The 26,831-nt window shown below is 30.7% G+C and overlaps 5 protein-coding genes across 6 annotated transcripts; 3 read left to right on the forward strand and 2 right to left on the reverse strand.

Annotated features, from left to right (window-relative positions):
• On the forward strand, positions 1-1,728 carry LOC126676640 (spermidine hydroxycinnamoyl transferase-like). Its single transcript, XM_050370876.2, has 2 exons — positions 1-889; positions 1,137-1,728. The coding sequence occupies exons 1-2, from the start codon at positions 40-42 to the stop codon at positions 1,625-1,627; spliced, it is 1,341 nt and encodes a 446-aa protein (XP_050226833.1). The 5' UTR covers positions 1-39; the 3' UTR covers positions 1,628-1,728.
• A 1,985-nt stretch (positions 1,729-3,713) lies between these two features.
• On the forward strand, positions 3,714-7,936 carry LOC126678161 (pentatricopeptide repeat-containing protein At2g17670-like). Of its 2 annotated transcripts, none has more exons than XM_050373051.2 (2): positions 3,714-5,238; positions 7,439-7,936. In XM_050373051.2, the coding sequence occupies exon 1, from the start codon at positions 3,814-3,816 to the stop codon at positions 5,233-5,235; it is 1,422 nt and encodes a 473-aa protein (XP_050229008.1). In that variant the 5' UTR covers positions 3,714-3,813; the 3' UTR covers positions 5,236-5,238; positions 7,439-7,936. The 2 variants fall into 2 exon arrangements, with proteins under 2 accessions (XP_050229008.1, XP_050229007.1); XM_050373050.2 differs by having other exon boundaries at positions 3,715-5,238; positions 7,434-7,936.
• Positions 7,937-13,762: 5,826 nt separating this feature from the next.
• Positions 13,763-14,672, forward strand: LOC126678537 (uncharacterized). The gene has a single exon (XM_050373432.1). The coding sequence runs from the start codon at positions 13,794-13,796 to the stop codon at positions 14,670-14,672; it is 879 nt and encodes a 292-aa protein (XP_050229389.1). The 5' UTR covers positions 13,763-13,793.
• Positions 14,673-16,386: 1,714 nt separating this feature from the next.
• LOC126678854 (senescence-specific cysteine protease SAG39-like) lies at positions 16,387-17,651 on the reverse strand. Its single transcript, XM_050373765.2, has 2 exons — positions 17,203-17,651; positions 16,387-17,121 (listed from the first exon to the last, which is right to left on the reverse strand). The coding sequence occupies exons 1-2, from the start codon at positions 17,627-17,629 to the stop codon at positions 16,532-16,534; spliced, it is 1,017 nt and encodes a 338-aa protein (XP_050229722.1). The 5' UTR covers positions 17,630-17,651; the 3' UTR covers positions 16,387-16,531.
• Positions 17,652-21,519: 3,868 nt separating this feature from the next.
• On the reverse strand, positions 21,520-22,591 carry LOC126678759 (uncharacterized). The gene has a single exon (XM_050373659.1). It carries the CDS (start codon positions 22,555-22,557, stop codon positions 21,622-21,624), a length of 936 nt encoding a protein of 311 aa, XP_050229616.1. The 5' UTR covers positions 22,558-22,591; the 3' UTR covers positions 21,520-21,621.
• Between the last annotated feature and the right edge of the window lie 4,240 nt (positions 22,592-26,831).

Below are 26,831 nucleotides of genomic sequence, written 5' to 3' on the forward strand. Positions count from 1 at the left end.
AAATGCACTCTTTCATTCTGCAAAACAAACAAAAAAGAAATGGATGTGACTATCAACAAGTCTTGCACAGTAAAACCCAAAGAACCAACAAAAACAGGCAGCCTCCCACTTTCAGCATGTGATCAAGTCGGAACTCTAACTCACGTCCCCACTATTTACTTCTACAAACCATCGCCGGATTGGCTTATGCAATCCGATGCCATTCTCACAACCCTGGTAGACTCGCTAAGTCGTGTACTAGTGCCCTTCCATCCACTCGCCGGCCGTCTGCGGTTCGCTAGCAATACCCGGCTTGAGCTGGACTGCAATGACATGGGTGTCGAGTTCCGAGAGGCGGAATCACAATCTAAACTGGAGGATTTTGGAGATCTTTCGCAGTGTCTAGCGTACGAATACCTAATTCCGAATGTGGATTATACGCTGCCATTACATGAACTACCGATAATGCTAGCACAACTCACTAAGTTTCAATGTGGTGGTGTTTGTCTTGGCCTGACTATATGTCATGTTGTTGCTGACGGACAAAGTGCACTTCATTTTCTTTCTGAGTGGGCGCGAATTGCTCGCGGTGAACCCTTAGGGTTAGCTCCATTTCTTGATCGGAATGTGCTTAGAGTTGGCGACCCGCTAATGGAATCCCCGGTTTTTGACCATGAAGAATTCCAACATCCACCATTGTTGGTGGGGGAATCAAATACTTTGGAAGAAAGAAAAAAGAAAACCACTGTAGCTTTGCTTAACCTAAATAAAGAGCAAGTTGAGAAATTGAAAAGAAAAGCTAACGAAGGAGAGAGTATTGGGTTTAGTAGATATCAAACCTTGACTGGTCATGTGTGGAGATGTGCATGCAAAGCTAGAGGACATAAACCAGAGCAAACAACAGCAATCGGTATAATTTGAAATTTTTAGTTCTCCCGTATTAAAATTTTACATTTATTTTTAAAATCAATAAAAAATCTTCGTATTATAAATGAATGAGTGTACGTACATCATAATGCATATAAAATAAGTTTGGTTCCGACCAATACTTATAATAAGGAAAAATATTATTTTGATACATCATCTTTTAAATCTTTATTAGATATATCCACGGTCTATGTTGAACTGACATGACGCGTTATATAATTTTTTAATAGGTATTTGTGTGGATTCACGTAAACGTATGCGACCACAATTGCCTGATGGGTATTTTGGAAATGCAACTTTTGATGTAATTGCAATCAGCACTGCTGGTGAGCTAACATCAAAGCCATTAGGATACGCTTCAAGAAAAATAAAGGAAGCCGTAGAAAAGATGACAAATGAGTATGTAACATCCGCTATTACTTTCTTGAAAAATCAAAAAGATTTGACAAGATTTCAAGACATTCATGCCCTAAATAGCGCTGAAGGACCTTTCTATGGAAACCCTAATCTTGGAGTTGTGAGCTGGTTGACATTGCCGATGTATGGTCTTGATTTTGGTTGGGGAAAGGAGATTTTCATGGGGCCAGGAACTCAGGGTTGCGATGGCGACTCGTTCCTTATACCGGGTCATGATGGTGATGGATCGTTAGCTCTTGCTATATGTTTGCAGGTTGCTCATATGGATGCTTTTAAGAAGTATTTCTATGAAGATATTATTTGATAATGTTGAAGAAAATTATAAGAATTACTAAATAAGCGAACAGATTGAATAAAAATTGCGAGAAATGATTACATAAATGGACTATTTTAAAATTATTGTTATGGTGCAATATCATAAAAAGTAGCTACTGTTCGAATTAAATTGTAGACCATGTGACGTGACATCCACCTAAATATTATATCACACTAGAAATTCATCTTTATTTACTAATGGTTGATTTTATTTTACTAACCGAACTCTAAAAACAAACCAATCTATTTCCGCAAACAACTTTTCATTTCTTCAAAAACAAACCAGCGATGAAATATCCTTTTTTTTTCTTCTTTGAAGGATTAATATATAGTTCAGCAGAAGCATATATTTATTCCTTCTCACAGCAAAAAGAAAATTATAGTTTTCTTTTCGAATCACTTTTTACAATAATATATATTAAGTAAATTATATACTAAATGTATTTAACATTTTTTTTTTTCATATTTCATGTCATTTTTTTTTGTTTACTTCTATATGTCATTTGACTATACCCGTTTTATGTCTTCTGTATCCGTGCTACCTAGTTTTTGGCGTGATTTTATATCACTATTTTGGCGTGATTTTATATCACTAATTTGGCGTGAGTTTTCTTTATTTTGGCGTGATATCATATCATAATTTTGACACTATTCTTTTACATAATGAAGTTACTATTTTTAGCAATTATATTCTCTATTTTTTCTTATTATTTTTTCTACAATCAAATGGAATGCATTGGTTTAAAATTATATCATCTCAACATTTAGAACTAATAGAACGATGAACCAATATTTTATGGCTTTTTATAGTTTTATGAAAAGTTGATAATGTAATTATTATAATTTTTTTCTTTTTACTAAATCACATACTACTTATATATAATTATTTGATAGTTTATTAAATCATCAATTAGCATTAAAATAAAATAAGACTTTATGGCAACGGTGTATTTGTATAATTTAATGGCTTTTCTATAGTTACTTTATTTTTGTTTAGTTTATCTATTTTACTGTTAGATGAAAAATATTTCATCTAACGGTAAAAAATGGATAAAGTAACCTTTAATTTATTAAAATTAATAAAGTAACTATAGAATTGGCAAGTTGGCATAATAGTTTTATTTTGACAGGAGTTGGCTTTTTTAATTGTGGCGGAAGTATTGAGATTTCAAGCGGTGATAGAAGAGCTGTTATTCAAAGACTATTATCATTTTATGATATCAGAAATTCTTCTTTTAATGATGATAGTTTTAAGTGGGTGATAGCTTTTCTTAATACGTTGTTACTATAATTGGGTGGCCCATTGATGGTCAAATAAGCCCTTGTGGATGACTGTTTTTACAGTATCATCATTTTTTTTAGACTGGCTCACTCAGCTTGTTGAGGAGTCACATATTTCTGTAATTCTGACAATTCTATCAATGAAGATTAGCCTCTGGTAAAAAAAAAAAAAAAAAAATACGTAGATACATATATGTATATCTATATATATTAATCGTATTTTAATATTAAAAGACCATACTTTATAAAAAAATTTATTGAATTATATTTTGTTAAATTTATTTTTGAATATAGTAAAGCTTTATAAATAGGCCGAATGCTGTAAAAAGGCCAAACCTTTTATAATTTTTTTAAAAAAGTTCAAACATTTTAATTTTATCCAATTTGTCGAGAAACGCATAATTTTGTCCAACTCCCAATTGGCACACGATTTTGCCTACGTGGACAGTTGGCTCAAGAGACATTGCGTTATTCGATTGGACACATCACTTGTGAACCAAACCGCGACTCAGAACCAACTTTCTGATTTTGATTCCATTTAAATCATTCACCCACCCCATATTACAACAAAACACTGCGTTTTGTTAAATATGTATTCTATATTATATTTTGTTAATTTTCTTTTTAAATATATTCATGTATCATGTTTTAGAAGTTTTGTAAAGAACTCTATTTAGAAGTTCAGAACCAATTGTGAGAACATAGGCTGGTATACTACCCACCAGGCTGAGTTTGGGCTGATCTAAAGCCCACTAATCTAAGATCCAAAATAATGGCCTTCCAAATCTTCCACCCTTCTTCTTCCTCCTCCCACAAAGGAAAATCTGTTAAACCCTAATTTCAACAATCAAAGACACCCAGAAACACTTCAGTCAGAAATTCAAAACAAGAAACATGGTGAAAGTCACACCTACATTACGCGCAATGATCACAATAAGACTAACTTCATTCGAAAAAATCCCGAACCTATTTCCTCCACCATCACACTTTCCCGAGAAAATAACAAAACCACCCAATCAATTTTCCCAGAAACCCCCGGCAAAAATCCCTGACTTAGACATATCCAAGAAATTCGAAATTACCCAACAAAAAAAGACACTCTTTAAGTCGCCGGAACCCAACGAAGCCAAGAAACTATTCACTTCTCTCATTTCCAGTACCCAAGTCCCGCCCGACCCGATTTTCCTCAACTCATTTTTTGAATCCTACACTGCGATCTCCACCGTTGATGATTCAATCTCTCTTCTCCGCCACATGATTGAATCTCTCCCTTCGTTCACTCCTGACTTGTCCACTTACCACATTATACTCTCTAAATCTTGCAAATTACCTGATCGTACCCTCTCCCAAGTTCTTCAAGTTCTTGATCTTATGAAGGGTAACGGGTTTAACCCGAATCAAGTAACTGTTGATGTTGCTGTTAGGTCACTTTGTTCTGCTGGTGGAGAAGGTGTTGCTGTTAAATTGGTAAAGGAATTGTCTTCAAAGTATTTAACTCCTGATGTTTCTACTTATAATTATCTTATTCAGTGTTTGTGTAAGTCTAGAGCTTTGAGCAGTGTTTTTGCTTTCGTTGTTGAGATGCAGTCTGAATTCGATGTAAAGGCGAACCATGATACTTATGCTATATTGGTTGATAGTGTTTGTAATGCCAAGAGTCTTTGTGAGGGTATGAGGCTGTTACGTATGTATCGGAATTGTGGGGTTGAGCCGGATTGTTTTCTTTATAATGCAATTATGAAAGGTTTTTGTAAGTTGGGTAAAAATGGGGAGGTGGTTGAGGTTTTTAAGAATATGAAAGAGGATGGTGTCGAGCCTGATCTTTTAACTTATAATAGTTTGATTATTGGGTTATCGAAATGTGGGAGAGTTCGAGATGCACTAATGTATCTTCAAGTTATGGTTGAATCGGGTTGTGTTCCTAATGTCGTTATGTATACTGCGTTGATGGATGGATTGTGTAGAGAAGGTGATGCATTGGGTGCATTGGCTTTGTTGGAGGAGATGGAGAAGAAAGGTTGTAGTCCGGATTCATGCACGTATAATTTACTGCTTTTGTATATGTGCAAAGAGGGATTGTTGGATAAAGGAATTGAGTTGTATAATGCTATGAAAGAAGCTGGTATGCAACTTGAGAGGGCTTCTTATGGGACATTTGTGAGGGCTCTTTGTGGGGAAGGCAAGGTTGATGAGGCTTATGAGGTGTTTGATTATGCCGTTGAAAGTAAGAGTTTAACTGATGCTTCTGCTTACATGACTTTGGAAAGCGCACTTAAGTCACTGACTAAAACAACAGAGAAGGTTCTTGCTGTCTAACTGGTAAGTTTTGTATTGAATGCTGTTTGCTTACAGTTCACATGGTTCTGTTTGTGCTTTGATCTGAGCTATAATTTATTAGATTGACTCAGTTCTGTGGTGGGAAATTTTCCAGTTAATTTTTGTTATGGTAAACTTTTACTGATTCTTTGGCTTATTGCTGAGAAGATATTTATGAAAGAAAGCTAAAAAATGAACTATCACAGATCATATTTAAGGGAAACACAATTGTGGGGCTTGGATATAACATTATCGTACTAATTAAATTAAGTGAATGTTGTTATTAGGAGGATGACACTTTTGTTTTCATGAATCCTTCCCTGTTTATACTTAATTCTATCATATTTGGGAAGACATTGCTTACCGGGGGGCACTCCCTAGAAGTGAAAAGTCTGTGCTTTTTTTTTAATATTTTTCAGTTCTTGAGTTAAATGATTTGCATTTAATCACCTGTTCTTCTTCCTTTAAGGACCCATAATGATTCCTATACCTTTATGTAGTCTGATTAGCCAGGTATCTTAAACGTGTTTCTTAATTGCTTTTAGCTCTGTGATTGCTTGTATATAGCTGTTGTTTACTATTCTAAAAGGTTCTGGATGCTCTGATATTTTTATGGAAATCTTTTTTTATTATTTATATCTGAACTAAGTCTGCAGTTTCTCATTTAAGATGTATTTAGCTGCCTTTTTCTGCTGTTAAATGTGTGTGCACTTTTGCAATAAGAGAATTCGGATAAAGCTCATTTCTAAAAATAGAAAATAGAAGTATGTGAAGTAGTAGAACAAGTGAGCTTTACTATAGATTTTTGAATGATATGTGTATGTTCTTCCTGCTGTTACTCTGTATAAGGTTGAGCTCTATATTTGTGTCTCACCTACTATTTCAAGAGTCACATGAATGTAATTTGTGTGGGTTTCATGCCACTTTTTTTTTTTTTTTTTCTGGGCAGTTCTATTGAATTTGATGTTGTTTTAGACTTTTTCTTAATCTGTTTGTTTTGTTGTAATTAGGTTCTTTTTTCTCTCTCTTTAAATTAAGTGAAGTCAAACTGCTTTGATTTTCATTTGATGGGTTAGTAGGGTTATTTTGGTGTAAATCGGGGGATTCTATCAACGTTGAACTTTTCCCTCCTATTTTGGGAAGTTTAAAATCTAAGTATTCTTTAGCTTCTTTCTTTCACTCCTATCATATTTTCAATTTATTCCCGTGTTTTAATAAATTAGTTGAAAAACTTAACTGTTTTACACGTAATCTTGAAAAATTAGAACTAAGCCAAATCATATCCTAACTGTGAAATAATGTGATGGTACACTATCATGCAGAGATTAATCTGTAAATAAGTTTGACAAGCGATTGCCTTAAGTAAGATTGTTGTTTATGTTTCTTTTTTATGTACTAAATAGTTCAGTTGCAGTTAAAGTTGGTATTGTTTGTTATGGCATGAGTTGGAATTTTATAATTTGGAAAACAATTTCTTTACTGGAGGCACTCACTAGATTAAGAACTCTTTGTTTTATGGTATTTCTTAGTTCTGGAATCAAATGATTTTTGTTATTTCATCATCAGCTTTTTATTCATGGGGGAATAGTGGCTCCTAAACTTTATGTACTCTGATTTGTGCTTTAATCCTGCTTCTTAGTTTCAGTTCCTCCAGAATTGTGCTTGTAAATTGAGTATGTTGCACGGAAACTTCTCAAGTCGCACGTTTTACATTTTGTTTCCGTTACTGAAAACAATTCTGAAACTGCAAATCTCTGTTTATGTAACCTATTCTTATAAAAAATATCGTTTCACCATTTTCTGTTGCTGTATTTCTAGTTTCAGCGTTTTCATTTCCGTGTTACATAGGTTATGAGAGGGTTAGGGTGCTCCAAAGCCTTTATGTTAAAACCAACTCTTTTTTTTATCTGTCTGCTTTATTTTGATCTCCTGTGCACTTTCGCTATAACTGCTTATTTTCTAGATGCCTTCTCGTCTGCTGCCCTTGAATTCTGTACTTTAGATGCTCTAAGGACAATCATTATGAGTAAGCTGAAATTTTCTAGGATTTCATAACCATTACTTCGTTGATTTATCTACAAATCCTTCCATTTCATTGCCTCAGTGTCGGATATTGTGTGCACAAGAGCTTATTGAAACAATATACTGTTTTAGCTCTTGTTGATGACTGCCAGTTAACCTGAGCGAAGTTTTTGTAGGTCAGTTGGTTTCTGGCGAACCAAATAAAAAGGAACAGAGTGGTCGTTTTTTACATATAGCAGTTGCAAATAATGACGGAAGAAAGAGGAACGGCATGCTTTTAGCTTTAGCAGTTTCAAGTAATTGAATTTAAGCACCGTTGATCTTCTCAAAAACTTATGTAGATGCTTCTAACGTATGTTTGGCATGGAAATAGAGATCTTCGACTGCTTCCCAAGACGCCGTCTGACGTGAATTGGAAAACTCGACCCGTGTTAATTATTATCTTCAGTGGTTCTTTTGAAATCATATGCATCTTTTAGCATCATAGTTTTGCCTTCTCTTTTATATTTATTGATGATTTAATTTGGTTCAATTATATTGTAGGCAAAAGATATCGATAAGCCTATGTGGTCCGAGTTTAGGAATATTTAAGCCTCTCTAGTGAATGGAGGCTCATTTAAATTCACGGACTCTAATAAACGGTACAAACAAGCCATATCGTTAATCACTGTTTAACTCCTGTTTGTTTCATGCGATCTTACAGTAGTGTCAGTTAATTATCCACATAAACATATAAGTGACAGAAACGGGAAACAGTTTATGTTGATATATCTTTGCAGGACCACATTAAATAAATAGGCGTTATAATATATATACGATATTAACAATAGGGCACGTTTGTAACATTTTTTAGCATACATGGATTTAGACGAGAGGCTTTATTCATTACTGGAGTTTAAATATTCCTCTCTTTGTTTTTTGCCAAAAATAGACCTACTTTACTTGTTAGCGGGGTTAGCGGGAGTTAGTTGTGGTTTTATCCTTTTTTTTTTAGATTTTATCATAGTATGTTGCATGAATTCATTTTGCAAAGGAGATGGACTTTGGCTATCCAACTTGGGCTTCCTTATCATTAAACCCCTTGAACTTTAAAAATGTTCGTTAAACCATCTAAATTTTACCTAATGGTCCAGTAAACCTCTTTTATCCCAAAATGACCAAAATACTCCCAAAGTTTAAGGGGTTTAGCAGGCGTTTTTAAAATTCAGAGGGTTTATTGATAGGGGGTTCTCAGTTGAAGTGTCATGGTTGACTAATAGCTATGAATTTTTTTTATCTAAAAGGAATGGCCAAAGTCAGAAAAAGTAAACACGCCTACACATACAGGAAAAAGAAACTTTCAAAAGATCTTCGAAGATGAGATTACGGATTCCATTCGGAGGTTGGTCATATACAACGGTACCGATGTCGTGATAATTTTGATTACAATTAAACTTAATAAAGAGTTAATATAACCACGTTGTTTGTTATCAAGCTGTCACGTAATTTGGAATTAAGGATGTGTATTTGGTGAATTAGAGTTTTAATTTCTTTTATTTATGAATCAATAGTTTTATATAGTTAAGAGGACTAATTAAATATTTTCATGAGTTTTGATTTTGTATAAATTATTTGTTGAGATTTTAAAATTTCATGTAGAATTTATTATTATTAAAGTTTATTAACCGATGAGCTATAACTCAAACTGCTAGTTCGTGATTTCGAATTTTCCAACAGGCGCTCCTCTAACCCCAATTATAAAAAAAAGTTTATTATGAATTTTTAACTTCTATGAATTTTTCAAATTTTACTCATTGGTGATTCTCAGAATCAATTATACCGAGCATCTTTGTTTTCTGTTATATAAAAAAGGCTAATGCTTAGCTCGTGCTGCCACCCTTGCTCAGAAAAGTGTCAAAGATTGAATTGTCCAAAGGGTGATTCATATTTGCTATTCAAGTGTGCGAGGGTATGAGTTAGACGAAGAATAAAAGTAAAATTTGAAAGCAGAAATTTTATCAAGCGCAGTTAATGCGGGATTAATAAATCAAAAATGATTTATTAAGAATAAAATATAAGGGCTGCAAAAAAAATAATTTTTGAAGAAAAAATTTATTTCAATCATTTAACTATGATAAAAAAAAATGAATAAAGGGTCAATTCACCCCCTCAATTTGGCACAAAATATCAAAAAAGTCATTTTGGACGTTTTTGGATCAAACAGACCCGCAACTTGCGTTTTTCGGTCAAAAACCCCCTCCCCCACTCTCAGCTAAGCAAGTGTGTTACACTCTCTGGAAAAAAATGGAAATTTTTTTAAAAAACCCTCAATATTTTATTTATCTCCTATAATAATTTTTAATTTCTTTTAATTCTCAATCATATTTTTATAATTTTAAAACTTGAATTTTTTTTATTTTTTAATAAAAATTTAAGGATCTTTTTCTCCTTTTTTCCCTTCTTCTTCATCCCTTCCACCAAATTCCTCCATTTTCTCCCTTCTTCTTCTTCTTTTTTTCCCCTCCACCACCGGACGCCGCCGGTCCCGTTCTCAGTCTGAGAACAAATCTGTTCTCAGACGAGAACCGAGCTGTTCTCGTGTGAGAACGATTTCTCAGACAAGAATGACAGCGGAAACGATTTCTGGTGTCCGGGCGGCGGCGGCGGCGAGAGATTCCGGCGGCAGCAATGTTAGATTAGGTTTAGGTGTTAAATTAGAATAATTAAGTTTAATTAGTGTTAATTATAATTTTGATTGTGTTTAATTAGAATTAAATTGTAATTAATTAGAATTAATTTTTGGATTTAGCAATCCCACTCTCTTTTTAGGGTGTTTTTGTGTCAGATGGGCTGATTTGAGTGAAAAACGCAAGTTGCGGGTTTGTTTGATCCAAAAACGTCCAAAATGACTCATTTGATATTTCGTGCCAAGTTGAGGGGGTGAATTGATCCTTTATTCAAAAAAAAAAATTCTATTTCAGTTTTTAATCATAGAGAAAAATTATTTTAGTCATCTCTTTATCGGACAGTCTAAAAATATTAGTCTTTATAAAAATATCTCTATAATATACAAACTAACTGTAATAAATATAAATCAAATTAATACAATTGGTAATTTTTTTAGCAATGGAACGGAAATTTATTGATTGTTTTATTTTAAAAACAGATCTGATTTGTCGTACAGACCAAAAAATTAGTTTACGAAACCGAATGACAAATTGTTTGGATAAATAAAATTTGCCCTTTCCGAATATTTTTTTTGGCTCCGATCACAATAGAGGTAGTCCTCCCATGACAAGAATTGTTCCTGGCATCTCTTGACCTGAGCTGCTTTACTTCTAGAATAATTATACAACACAACGGTTGCGCTATGTCATTTGTGCAACAAACCAATAAGGCGTTAGTCATGTGCAAATGTTTAATGATAAAAAAATAAGCAATAAATAAAATTTTCTATCGCAAATGCTTATTGGATTGTTGTAAAAATGACGTGACACATCCGTTATGTGGGATACACACTCCTTACTTCTATTATTAGCGGATAATTAATTAAGGCAGCCTTACTTTTAGAACAATAATTTATAAGACAGTAATATTCCTAGTCTGATAAAATTATTCTCCTTTAATTTGACTTCAGCTTTTTCTTATATAAAAAAGTCATTTTGTAAAAATAGTTTTTTTTTTTATTTCTGTTTTATTTCATTAAAAATAACAACGCCTTAAATCAAATGCCACGTTTACTAATTATGCTTGATGTTTTTTGTTCCTTTCTAACAAAGTTGTTTATTCATAAAAAATAAATAATTTGTTTTGCACGACAACTAAAGATTTCGTTAATGATATAACAGCTTGATCATGCTTTTTTTTAAAAAAAAAAAGCTAAAGAGATTTTAATAGTTTAATACTCAACTAACTTTGAAATCGGTGCACAGTCCGCATTAATCAAGTACATTATTTTATGAATATTTCATTGATTGATCATTTTTAATTTAAATATACTAACAAAATCAATACAATTTATAAATGAATTCGAAAGAAAAAAAATGTACAATTTATAATTTTTTTTAGATGTAAAATTTAAGAGAAACATCATTAATAATTCAAAAGAGAAAATTATACTAAAATTTATAATAACAGAAATATCATTAATTATTTTTTAAAAATATAAATTATAAATATTGTTTAGATTTGATCATCTATTTGCCCACTTCAGATGATACAAAATTATGATATCTTAGAGAGAGAAATTCATAAATTTTAGAAAGAATAGCTATAAATTTAAACGCAGAAAATTTTAAAGAGAAAATTGTATAAATTATAGACAAAAAAGAGTGAGAGACAATTTTTATAAACTTGTAGTAAGATGTAAAATTTTCAAGAGAAAAATTAAAATTAAAATTTTATAGAGAAAGTTTCTAATCTTCAAAAAGCACATTTTTATAGAAAAATCAATTTTTTCAAAGAGATAAAACGTCACAAAAATTAGAGAGAGAAAACTCATGACCTTTAAAGAAGTAACTCATAAATTTAAGTTGAAAAGGATAAATTTAAATTTGAAATTGATAATGTTTTTTTCTAAATTATGTAAGAATATTTTTTTTATATATAAGGAGTATTTTAATCAAATGAAATAAATTTTAAATTATATCAAAATAATATTCAATTTGTTTTATTTGTATTAAATTAATCGTATTTATGTTTTAATAATATCAAATATAAGAAAGTAAGGTCCTATTTCTATGAAGATTGAAGAACATATTAAGAAAATAGATGAAATAAATATTATGTGAAAAAGTAGAGCAGTAAATAAGGCATGTGATAGAAGAATGGGGAACCCTTGTGCATTCATCCCTTTTGGAAGGCTTAGTGTGTGAATGTGTTATCCTCACACAAAGCTTGAATTAATGTATTTGATAGTTTATGTTTGAGAAGCATTGTCAGAAGAAGAACCTCTCTTGTTTGTTGTCTTCTTGTCTCCTTATTGCACCAATGCCATATCTCTCGCAACCTTTGTGCCATGTGGTACGCATTACTACGGAATTCAGTGCACGTATTCGCTTTAGGATATCATATTTTCCTACTTCATTATTTGCAAATTTGGTCATGCAAAAATGTTAGCTAGGTGAATGATTGATATATGCCCTTATTAGAGGCGTAGGAGATGGTAAAATTACTATGAAGTCCAAATATTTGAGATTCAAACTCGACTCGACTTACTTCGATTAATTATATAAATATTTAAAAGTTAAATTTTAATTTAAAGAATTAACACATTATTGTTATATGTAACCCGCGAGTTGGTTCGGCTCGATTATACCCATAGCCCTTATTTATGTGTTATAATATTCTTGGCAAATATATTTATCTACCAATAAGTATATAGTTTGTTAAATACATTATATTTTAAATTTTATTAGTTTAGTTTAATATTTTTTCGAGTGTTATTAAATATATTTATGTTTCGTTTATAGCAGATGATTATCCGATATTATATATTGTCACATATGATAAATTTTAGCTCTAAACAAATTGTGAATATATTTGACAAATTTAAAAAGTTAATAGATCATTGATAAAGTTTCAAAATTATTGTTATCTACAAAGGAACATAATTAATATAGAGAAATAAATACTTATATTTCCTTTATCCTTCATGGCTTGGTCAATAGATTTGATCCTGAAATCAGAAAATCATGCAGTGCCAGCCTTTCCTTGTCCATGACCTAATTACAAGAACATGATTGAATCTTTTGATGAAGACAAAATAGGCACTAATGATTAGATTAGGCAAGGGGACATAAGGCCTTGATTTGTAGACATAACCTCCAATTTTAAACTACCATTTTATGAATATCAACTTGCTGCCTAAAGTTATTACAAGATCTTACAATGCTACATTCACCTATATTTGCCTTCACATGCTTAGCCATTAAACAAAACAAGGATTATTTATCGGGTTCTTTTATTATCATATTTTAATGTTTTCCATGTTCAATTAATTAAATATTTGAATACAAGATAAATTATATGAATGCTTGTTTATATTTCAAATTTAATGGATATTCGTATGCGTGTGTTCAATAACGAAGTTACCATCAGGCCCAGTCAGTCATTCTCCTGGGAGGTGCAATTTTTTTAAAAGGAAATCTCAATTTTAAACTACATAACATACGTCTTGATTCATATGAATAAATCATCAATTGTGAATTTAGCGTTTTTAACTGATTTCGATTTAGTATTAGAGTTTCTATATTTGTATTAAGTTTTTCATGAAGAAATATTTTTTTTTGAATTTATTTGGATCAAAACAACGTCGTTTTCACACGTTTCAAACAAAAGAATGTAGTTACTGACTAAATTATGAAGGACTATCGTCAATTTTGTTTTAAGACCCTCTAATGGTGGGTATTAGATATAATAAAATTATAGTTGAAAACTCCATTATTTTTTTAGGTTAGATCGGTTATTTGTCATATATAAATAGAGAAGCAACCCTCAAACATAAAGCACCATTTACAGAATTCAAGTGTTCGTAAGCAAGAAATAACCAAATTAAGATGGCAGAAATGAACAATATTTGTGTGCATGTTCCTGTTAGGTCTATTAGCTTGCCTTCCAGGTTACATCCCAATTCTCTCAAAATTGACTCACTCTTAACCAACTTAAAATCTTCTCCAAATTCTCTACAAACCGAGTCTATTCAAATCGCCTTGACTAGACTCGCCGAGTTATTCGTCTCCATTGATGAACTCACCACCTCTCCTCAAACCCAAAAATCCTTTCATCTTCACCAGTCTAACCAGGTCGAAGACATACTCGATGGCTCCATCGGATTGATAGACATCTGCAGCAGCGCACGAGACATGTTCTTGAATATGCAACAACACATTCAAGATTTACAATCCGCGTTTCGCAGACGGGGTAAAGATTCAACCATCGAAAGAAACATTCAAGATTACATCACTTTCCGAAAGAAAACAAAGAAAGACATCGCCAAATCCATCAGAATACTAAAAAGATTCGAAAGAAAAACAGCATCGATCATCAACGAAGAGCACCATCTCATTAAAGTGATCAAAGAGGCGCATGCAATGACGGTCACTATATTTCAATCCGTGTTCTTGTTCTTGTCTATGCCGATCACGAAGACGAGTACGAGTAGATGGTCGATGATATCAAAACTGGTGCAGTCGGGATTTGTTGGTTCTGATAAAGATGATGATAAGATGGTGAATGAAGTAGGGAGAGTTGATATTGGCGTGTCTTCCATTAGTGGTGAAATTAGAAAAAGTAATGGCAAGCTTGATGTGCAAGAAATGCAAGAGAGATTAAAGAAACTTGATGCCTGCACTCAAGAAATTGAGGCTAAATTAGATTGTTTATTTAGATGTATGATCCAGAATAGAGTGTCTCTTCTAAATCTTATTACTCCTTAAATATTTATTCTTTATATATATAGACATTTATTGTACAATACAATCCATTTTTTCCGTATGTGAATGTGGAGGATAAATTATGCTAAAAAGACAATCTTCTCGTGTTCTTGCGAAGCTGATCAATTGTTTTAAAAAGGTGAAATAGTTCAAAAAATCCTTATCTTTTTGCCTTCTTGCAAATCTAATTAAAACTTTTCATTTCATTAATTTTAGCATAATTTAAATTTTTTAGCATAATTTAAAAATTTAAATCTAATTTTACCCTAATTTTAAAAGTTAGCTGTAAATTTAGTTAATTTTCAATAATTGTTCAATTTAATTTGTATTTAAATATTTTAGATTTAATATTGATTGCATAATATATTTTACTAATTAAGTAATTGTGAGACTGGGCAAAATTAACGTTAACTTTAAAATTAGGATAAAATTACTGAAATTAAAAGTTTAGTTGGATATTTAGATTTTTGTAAATGACTATAAGTTCCGACTTGGCAAAACAAGAACAATATTTGCCAATTTTCTTTTTTTAATCTATTTATAATTATCATTGAGTTAACAGATTTTTTTAAATACAAATAATTTCAACAGTCTGATCCATTATTTTTTTGAATACCGGAATATCTATCCAATTACAACATTTCTGTTTAATGTGGACTACGTAAATGTACAACTATTTTCTTACCGAACTCAATATGTATATCAAAATGCATCGTTTTAATTGACACATACAATTAATGATGTTTCACATAGTCCAATTTCGCTCCCAAATAAGAAAATAACTGTGCTAAATGTTGTGAATCAATTTAGGATTGGATACAATCATTGATGTTAGAAAAGCGACCGACTATACAGCTAAAAAATAATTTTTAGAATTTTTTTTTTCAATTTGATGAATAATAGATCAATTTGCCTAAATCGAATGAATTTTTCTCGAAAAAAGGTACAATTATGAGGTGCATTGCATGTACAATGTACGGTTCAACAATGAAATTAGATCATATTCTCCACCATGTGATTGTGATGCTAAAATTGCCAGCACAAGGATCTCCAATTTTATAATTCATTTTTCTTTGTGTTGGTTCTTAATTTTGTATCCTAATGTTTATACTCTGTCCTTGTGAATTAGATTAAAAAATTCCTCACTGTCTACTAATTAAGGGCAAAACTGTACACTATCATTACCAATGTGGCAGATTGCAATTAATTTGAAGCGAATACTATTGCTGATCTGTCCTCAGTGATTCTTACCAAGAACCTAGATTCGTGCTCATAGATTAATTCTTAATGATTTCAGAAATTGTCTTTCTAACAAACATATAAATTAAAAATTGTTCAATGAATAGTAGTACTAAATTGTTGGCTGAGCCTGAGAGGATGGCATTGGCAATGATATGGGAAGACAAGGAGGCACACCTGACACCACAGCTCTGTAATGTTTGTAGAAACATTGATGGTGGTGATTGTATATCTAATTTTTATCTTCTTTTTTCTCATAATTAACCACAAGAATAAAGAAAGAATTGGGTCAGCTACATTGTTGGCAGAAAATGCAAATTGAATATTGAAGAAATTGGAGAGTTTGGTCTGTCCTGCTGTTTTTGGTTCAGTTAATGGTGAATAAATATAGCAACTAGGTTTATACTTAACAATATTGGAGATAAAAGTGACATAAGATATCAACATATGTATAATTTACATGATAATTGCAGATATACAAACTCGTATACGATACGAGGACTGTACACTTTCTAGCTGCGATAATTCAGACATAGGATACATAATTGTAAATACTAAACCAAGGAGATATACATATTTTTATACATGTACTAATTATATTGCTTGTTCTGGGATCCTGAGGTTCATGCAGTGGGATAAGATGCCTGCATCGCAATTCCGCAAAGTCCTTCCTCTGCATCAATATCTTTCTGCATCCTTATGTACCCTTCTTCACCCCATTCTGTTCCCCAAGAGTTCTTCACTAGCCAATACTTCATTCCGTTGCTTTCTCCGTACCCAACAGCTCCAACACCATGGTCTAGTTCCGTTCCACATTCTCCCGTAAAAACTCCACTCGAGTAGAACTGAAAATCAGAGCCACTGGCATCGATGGCAACAGAAACTGGCTGCATTGCAACTGCCTTCATCAGTGCTGCCTCACTATTGGCGGGTACGTCTTCAAAACCAGTTATAGTAGCTGCGGGGTTCGATTCCTTCTTTGTACTGCATGTTCCATCAGTTCCGTCGTATGGATAGTTAGTCTCAGTGGTTAAGCCTTTATTTTGGAGAATGAATTTGAAGGCATCATCCATTAGACCACCTTCGCAGCCTTGATCAACTCCCTTAACGTCGCAATCCACAAGTTCTTGCTCGGAAAGTGAGATCAACTTACCAGTTGATAGCTGAGTAATTCCTTCTACTGCTTGTACTGCCGAAAATGCCCAGCAAGATCCTATAAACATACAAATAATCAGCCAATAAGTCAAAAAATTGATTGCTAGTGAACTGTATCTTAATTATTGTGGCCACTTACCGCACTGGCCTTGATCCTTGATGGGTGTAACAGCTCCCTTCTTTCTCCAGTCCATGGTAGATGGAACAGCAGACACATTTTCATATCTGAAAGGACCAGCTTGTGCAGAACACATATGACCCTTAAATCTGTTTCTTGAGGTTTTAAATTCTTCATTAGTAAGATCAGCAAACTGATTTATCCCCAGCTTGTATGGCTTGTTTGCAGCGTTGTTAAGGGAATCAATTAGCTCAACATTTTCTTTGAAGATCTTGTAACGAATCTCCTTCTCGTTAGCATCTTTATATACACGGCCATATCGAGTCATCCATTGTTCATGCTTCTCGTACATAGACGCGTCTTGGAGAGTACGAGCTATGGCAAGTGAAGCCAAAGCCCCGAAAACGAAGATGAAACAAATGCATTTGTGTTGTGTTGTGATTGCCATGATAAGTTTTTTAGCTGCTAGAATTAATTGGTGAGCTGATAGAATTAATTTCCATAGTAATTTATATAGGTTCTTTGTGGAGAAAATTGTTCATTTTTATAATATGATTGAGACATTAATTCTACGTGCCTGGAAAGACATTCTGATCAGAAGGAACATCATGGGTTGATCAATATTTTAGTTGGCACTGGCAGTGTAATGAATTAAGTTCTTACAAAGCAGTGTTTGAATTATGAACTTATTGGTGCAGTCTGATATAACATTCCAACCCCATATGCTCGCTTTGTCTTATCTTCTACATCTAATTCAGTTTTTTCTTTGTTAAAAAAATTAAAATTCTCTATGCCGTATCGTTTCCAGCAGAAATGATGGTGATTGGAATTGGAGGCAAATGAGGCCTTTGTAATTTAGAATGATCGATAATGGCATTTTGGCTGGTGCCGTTTCAGATTGATGGTTATTACTCTAACTATTCCTCATACCGTGATTAAAATATATATTTTTTACTTTAATTTAACAATTAAAATTGAATCTATTCATTTGTTATCTTAGCCTAAACTAAATTATTCAATTTATAAACATAGATTAAATTTATAACCTATTAAAATAACATAATATATTAGATTTATTGATTAAATTTTAAAAAAAAACTCTTTGTTTTCAATAACTTATAAATACTAATAATATATTAACTTTTTATAAAGAATTTAAACTTCAATTAATAAAGTTTATTATTATATTTTATTTTAAAATTTATGAACATGAATAATTTGAAAATCCTCTTCTATCAAAATTGGTTTTCATCCAATTTTTTTATTTGATTTCCCTTCTAGTAGATGTTAAAGTTAAAATCTACCAGTTTTAAAATTTTTTCTACAATTTTTTGATTTTAAATTCTGCCCAAATAATAATTTTTTTAAATTCATAAATTTTAAATCTCTAACAATGCCTAAGTTATTACTCCCTCCGTTTTTTATTAGCTACCACTTTAAATAAATATATTTGTCTATCAATAGTTGTCATTTTAGCACCGTTTAGATTGAAGAATTTTAGAGTAACAAAAATATTTTGCATAACCCGCAGATTTCACTGAAATCTATTCTTTGGTACGAAAAAATCACACGAAAATTCATGGATTTTTAAATTTTCTCATCTCCTAAAATTTTTCATTTAAATTTCCATCTGAGAAAAATTTCTTTTCTCTCTCAAATAGAAAACTCTAGCCGTCATGAGTTTTTTTTTGTTTTTTATTTCCGCTGCCGTCAATAATTTATTTTTGCCGTTGGCAGTAGCCATTTTTTTTATTACTTTAGAATAAAATAAATAGACGACTCATTTTTATTTTTATTTTATTTTTATTGGTAAATCTATCGACGAGGCGGATCAATTTCAATATATATACCACTGAAATTTGGAATGAACTTCAACTGAAATTGCATAAGTGAGAACATTGGCTAGAGCTGCTCCCTTGATCGAGTAAATGAAATGTCCAACAACTTCAAATTTAGTTTCTCTTTGAAAAAATGTTAGATATGCTTCAATATGTTTACTTCGATGTAGGGGTGTGTAAAACTGAACTAAAACTGAAAAATTAAACCGTACCGATAAATTCAGTTTGTTTTGGTTTAAAATTGTAAAAAAAAATTAGTTGGTTGGTTTGGTTCGATTTTGAGTATTATAATAAACTTATGGCAGTTTTTTATGTAAACCAAACCTGGCTGCAGATTCAGACTTGACTTCGAGATTCGACCTGAGAAAGAAAAGGGCTTCGGGGCTTTTGCGGCTACTATCGGGATTTTGGGTTAACCTATTTTTACTTTAACGACCATATTAAGTCACCGAAAAACTGACGAACCGGCCAGTTTGATTCGATTTTGAGTATAAAAAACTTATGTCAGTTTTTTATGTAAACCAAACCGAAAAACTGACAAACCGGCCAGTTTGATTCGGTTTGAAAAAAGTAATTTTCTTTAAAATTTTAGTTTGGTTTTATTTTCATAAAAAATTGATTAAGTTTTCAATAAAAGTCTGGTTTGGTTCAGACCGATTGCACATTCCTATTTGTAGAGATGGCCATAGGCCGAGCACATGAACCGGCTCGGTCAAACCCGGCCCGGAACCGTAAAACAACCGGTTCCGGGCCGGTTCCAAATATTTTGAACCGTGAACCAGCGGTTCCGGGTCCGAATGCGGTTAAAGGGTCGAACCCGTCGATAAAATGTTATTTAGTTTTAATATTTACATATAACATTAAAATTTATTCTATTTTATTATTTTCTTACAATATTATCTCCGCATGTTATTTTATTTTAAATTATATAATTTTAGTAATTGCATTTTATTTTTACTTTCAATTTTTTTCTAATCGCCCAAAACCGGAACCGGTCGATTCCGAACCGTCATGGAACCGCGATCTGGAGATTTCGAATCGGAACCGCCGGATTATGAACCGTGGCCACCTCTACCTATTTGGGTCATTATGTTTATTTTAGATAAAATATAGTAATAAACTTTTGATAAAGATATTTTTTTTTGTTGTAAAAATAAAAAATCAATATGTAAGTGAGTTAGTGTCATGTTTTCATTGGATTGGAATTCTCTCAAATTCAAATGAATTTAAGTGGTTATATTCACAATCTATACCGTTTATTATAAAATAAACGGTGTAGATTAATTTGATTAAAATTGTACATTTTTATCTACAATGTTCATTTTAATATGAATGGTGTAGATTGTGAACATGGCCGAATTCCAATCCGTTTCATTGGCTTTTATTTTAGATAGTAACGGATCTATTAACATCGTTAGGCATGTGGGTTTAATTGTTTTATTTTTGGTTAATTTAAGATGAGCCTAATTATTTAAAAAACACTCACCTTATAATATTTTTTCGTTTATACCATGATCTTATAAAATTTTCAATTGTACCATAATCCTAATAAATTGAATTGACCTATTTTCTTTTTAAAAAGAGTTTAAATTAGTCCTTCATTTCTATTTTTCCAAGTAGAAAAAATATGATATAATCCTTCTATTTAATTGTTTTTAATATTTTCATCTTTATATTAATTAAATTGTCAAAAATTTTAATTTTGGGGTACAGATGAAACATAAAAATCAAAAATAAGGTATAATTGAAAATTTTCCTAGGTCATGGTATAAATGAAAAAAAGTTATAAGATGGGTGGTTTTTAAGTAATTATATCTTTAAGATGATGTTATATGTATTTTTTATATTATAGCTAGGGACATAAACATTTTAAAAAATATATTTGAGGGTGTATCAACACCTTTTGCCTTAATAAATAATTATGAAGCTTTCTCAATTCTCACCTCTACAAAGTTTTCTCTTTTGACCGGCTACTGTATTAAATTCGGGAAGGTTTTTTAAGAATGGCAAAAAACTATATATATACATCTGTCTAAATAGATATAAATAATTTTAAAAATAATTTTAATACTATGGTTTGTAGATTTTACAGATCATGATAATTATATTCAAAAAAATAAATAACAAAAACTAAAGAGTCTAATCAATAAAAATAAGATATAAATTAGTGTCGGGCTGTTTTTAATGATAAACTAGTTCATATTTAGAAAAAAAAATTGGTAATAATATATTTTTTTATATAAAATTAGGTAAATTATTAATTTTTTTATGATATGGACTGAAGTATATTATACCTTTATCAACTAGATCCTTCATTTGATATACATTTTTAGAAATTAATTGATCAAATTATTGCATTGGAATATTTTCGTCAATTTAGTCGTAATTATAGATATATGAAATTATTTTGACTTTTGAAATTGATCGGTTTGGGACTAGGAGTTGATATCAATATGCAATCTCCAAATGCTAGCAACATATGCAAGAAAAGGTCTACACAATCTCAATTTCATTTACTATATTTACAATGAGAGTCATAATTGTACACATGATTGTAATATATATAGAACATCCAAAAAAAATGAGGATGCTATATTAAAATTCACTCTAGCTGGTGAGACACTATGTTCAAGAGCGAAACTCTACTCTGAATTAGCTCTCTAAATAACCACTCTAATCCATTTTCTAATTCTTCAATGCTGACCTCTAAAATTTGCAGCATTTTCTGTGCACTTTCAATCTTCTCCTCCTCTAATTCATCCTTCGAATTGGACACCAATAGATTCATTAATGCTTGATCCACATTCTCTAGCTCGTTCATCTTCTCCAATTCTTGGCCTTCACATGCAACTATTGAACCTCTGTGCACCAGTTTTGTAAGCAAACCCCATTTAGCACTCGTCTTTGGTTTCAAGATTGGTGAAGATAAGAACAATAATAGTGAGCTAAAGATCGAAACGCTAACCGAATTCGCCCCTCTAACCGATTTAACCACCGCATCCACGTCGTGATGATCGGAATATGCAAAATTTTCCTTGTTTTGCTTCAAAGATTCAAGAGATCTTTTTGCTTCTTTCTTCATCTTTTTCCTAGAGCAAAAATAAGAATTGGCATTTGTTTCAATAATGCTTATTAGCTGATCTCCACCCGCTTTGCTTCTTCGAAGAGCGGATTGAAGATCCCGAACGGATTCTTTCATCGCCAAGATAGCGTCTCTCGTGTTGCTGCATATATCCAAGAACTTAATGAAATCATCTAATGTGTCACCAACCCATTTCTCTTTGTGATGTTGTGCTAGGGCTTGTTGGGTTAGTGACAAGTTTAGTAGATCTTGTATGCAAATGTAGATCTCTTTAAGTTCCGCTAGACGATCGCGAATTTGAGCTGCGTTTTTCGGCGTTGATGACGAACTTTGGTTGCTCAACTCTTGCTCGATTTTGCAAATTGTAGGATGTGATCTAGCAGGAAAGCTTATGGAACGAACATTGTAGGATCTAGTAGTACCCTTAGGTGAGAAAGGAGGCAGAGTTATTTTCATTAGTGTGGAATGATAACTTGTGAATAAACAACTTGAATATGGTTATAAGCATCAAACTATAAGGTATTTATAGTAGAGAATTAATTCTGATATCCACAACTATTTTAAATTGAAGAATATTTTTTGAATAAAAGAATTTACAGATTGATCTAATAATTTAATAATTTGAATTTATTATATCTTCAATAAGCAAATAAAAAACATATAAGGTCTCATTAATAAAAAAAAGATATAATTCACCATCTCAAGTTATTTTTATGACAAATTAGTATATATATGGATAAAAATATTTTAATAACAAAATTTAATTTTTTATAGAATTATATAAACAATTCCTTTTACTTTTTTGATTTTTTCTATAATTATGAAATATTTTATAATGAAAAGGTCTAAATGTATAATTATTTTTATTAGCCATAATATTTATTTATTTAATTTAGTTTTTGAGTATAATTGACACAAACTATAAAACTATTAGGCAAAATAATCATTTTTGTTTAAAACATCTTTGACAAATCCACTCTAGTTGTAAATATAATTAGTAGCCAAAATTCATACGGAGGTCCCTCTGTTTTACCAGTTTTATTCGAAAGTCCTCTATTTAAAAATTGTTTACGTTTGAGTCCCGTACTTGGAAAATTCCGAATTTTAGGTCCTTTTGAGGGACTGGAGGAACAAAAAAATTGTAAGTAGATGGACCAGAAAAAACTAAAAAAGGACCTGAAATTCAAAAATTATGGAGCGTTATCCCATATAATGAGTGTCATATCATATTTACAACAAGTTAATAAAAATTTGCGGTAGGTTATTTTTTTTCTCAAAAATATTATTATTTATTTTTATAATCATAAAAATTTCCATATGTCTATTGCGCTATTAATTTATTGCAAAAATAACATATTACAATGGTTGTGTTGTATAATTTTCTGCAATAAAAAAATGTAGTAAACAGTCGTCTATTATTGATTTTTTTCTTTTGTTCTTTTTAGCATCGTTTTTTTTAATTGTTTCACATCTAATTATCTCACTTGGTTTTTTTATTTTATTTTGGATAACTAGCTATTTTATTTGTACTCCTGCCTTTATTTCTATTCAGTATAGTTATTGAAGTTGAACTATATATGTAGGTCCAAACATTCATGTGAATGCATGTGATGGAAGTGTGGGTTATATTTTCTCTAAGAAATGGTTTTAATTGTCATGTCTTGTATATTTCAATCATAAATTGACAAAAATAGGTTTATTGAATGCAACCTCTCAAGGTAGTTTATGTAAATACAATGTACCTAAATGTTGCAATATTTGTTTTTTATTCAGAAGATTTCATTTTGGGTGTTATCTATACTTCTCGTGCACCGTCTTTTGCCACCGCCAATTTCATGGGTATTGGGTACCATTACAGAATTGTATTCTCCCAAGTTCTTTGGATGCGGAAAACATCGAAACTCTAGCTATATTGAGTACACGTGTTCATATTTAAAACAAAACCCTAATAAAAAAATTCACACTTAATAGCTGTAACCGAAATATATTTCTTCTATTCTAATAGAATTATCTATTTTTTCATTTTATCTAATTTTTATTCATATTTTATAATTATCTTTCTGTTCATTAAAAATAGAATTGTTTAATTAATATACATATTAAAAAAAGTTAATTAAAATTACAGTAAATATTTATAATATTTTTATTGAATAATTACTGTAATTATTTTTCTAATGTAAAGAATAATATAAAATAACTCATAAAATATATATTAAATAATTTTCAATATTGAATTATTAAAAATCACTAACTATTGTTGGTTTCAAATTTTATAATCACTTTTATTTAGTTGATTTAAAACAAATTTAATTGAGAGTATTTAAATATTAATCTAGTTAACAAATTTTTAAAAATAAAAATAAGCTTATAATTTAAGACGAACCGAATAAAAACAAGACTATTTTTTATGGATGGAACAACAATTCTTAAAATTAATTTCTTTATATTACATTTATTTAAAATCTACTAGTTCACTATTCGAATATATGAAAACACAAATTTTTTATTTTGATGAATCAAAAAACACAAGAATTAGTGGCTATCTTAAGGTACAATATAAAAACTATAGAAAAAATTATAATATTAATATATTTTCTTAAATCATGTGATAATGAGAAAGTGAATAATTCTATTAAAACGGAAGAAATATAATTGGATTGTAACTGAATTCAAAAAATTATTTTATTTGACAGCTTATTTTGGTTAGCCAAATAATCAAATTTCACTCTAAATCATATACAACCAGATTTGAATTATAAAGAACAAAAATTGATTTGTGGTTTAAAATAACCATTAAGTGGAGCGGGCGAGTCGCCGAGTTGCACATTTAAAGAGATTCGTCAACGCGATTAAATAAATTAGATATATATTTGTTATTTTACTGATTTTTTGTTATTATGACTCTTGAATGTCTTAATATACTTAATTATTTGATCAAGTTGTAATTTTATTTGTCTATTAATGTAATTTTTATTATTTAAAAAAAATGAAAACTGAAAATTGTTGCAAATCACAATTTCGGTAAACTTGGTTAACCAAAATTTTAAAATTCTTAATTGTAATCTAATAAAGTTGTTTTTATCATTTGAACAGGCTGAGCTAATTAAATTAACCAAAATCTTTAAACAGAGTTCATACGATAAATTAATGATAGTTAATTTAGTCGGACCAAACTTGTAGATCTTTTATTTTTAGAACTTCATCTATGAACCATTTTATATTAAATTTAAGATCCACCCCTGAGTCCACCCTGTTTAGAATCTACACAAAAAGTTAATGTCATGGATGAACGTGTAGGATCCAAACTTTCACTGGAATTAAAACGGAAATCACAGATTATAGTAATGTATACTGTGTAGTTATAATTTGTTACTGCTTGCATATAATTTTAACTGTTAAAACTAAACTTTTCTTGGGAAAAAAGACCCAGATATGCAGTATCTTCTTGAACCATGAACCTCATGCTGGAGTAGAGGATACTCGACATAAAATAAAGGTCAATTGCAAATACATAAATTTTACTTTGATTTGCAATTATAATACGAATTTTACTGTAATTTACAATTAAAATACGAATTTTAAAAATTGGCAATTACCGCCAATTTTTATTTTTCGGTAAATTGATACACCGAATTAGAAAGACACTAGTGTGGCCAAAAAAATAAAAATTAATGTGGTAATTGTCAAATTTCAAAAGTTTGTGATGTAGTTACAAATTAGGGTAAATTTTTTGTATTAATTTACAATTGACCCTAAAATAAATGGATATGTTCATTTTTTATCCTTATATTTATGACGAGTACTATGAAGTATGAACGGTTCATGATATATTTATCTTAAGCATATATTCTTAAAGTTTTAAAAATAATTCAATTATGTATCTCTTTTAAACTGTACTAATTCTCCATTCCACAAAAGGGCATTGGCATGTTTTAAAATTTTAAGGGTATAATCAAGACAAACAGTTTAAGAGGGGTTTATTGATTACAGAGGTAAATATTAAGGGTATTCTTACATCTTTGTTTAAGATCTACGTTACTGTAACGATTAAAGTAGGCTATAAATAATTTTAGTAAAAACAATTACACTAAATGTTAGAATCTAGGAATATAAGTTAATGTTATACAATAACAAATTCTCGAACTAGTATAATTTATAATCACATGATTATATCGTAAAAGTTAGGATTGGGAGTTTCTCAAATTCAAATGAACTTGAGGGGGTCATGTTCACGATCTACACCGTCCATTATAAAATGAACGGTGTAGATTAATTTAATTGGAATTATACTTTTGTGATCTATAACGTTCATTTTGTAATTGACGGTGTAAATCGTGAACATGACCTCCTCAAGTTCATTTTGAACTTGAGGAAATCCCAATCCTAGAAGTTATTATCTAATTTCAAATATTAACAAATTTATAGAACGATACTAAGTTGTGCTAGTGGTTTTTTTATTAATCTTTGATGGTATGTTAGCATCACTGAATGTAAATTTCAATAAAAAAATTAGTTATTGAAATTTTTTGATTAATCAATTTCTTTTCGGCTTATATTATTATATTATTTAATTTAAGTTAAATTTATAACATATATAAAAGTGTATTAGCGGAACAATTGCTTATATACTTTAACTATTAATTTTTTTAATTCTAATCAACCACTAACATATACATATAAGAATTATCTACGTACTTTCTCAACTTTAACTATTGAAATTTTCTAATCCT

The sequence above is a fragment of the Mercurialis annua genome, linkage group LG4 (assembly GCF_937616625.2).
Source record: "Mercurialis annua linkage group LG4, ddMerAnnu1.2, whole genome shotgun sequence".
Lineage (NCBI taxonomy): Eukaryota > Viridiplantae > Streptophyta > Magnoliopsida > Malpighiales > Euphorbiaceae > Mercurialis > Mercurialis annua.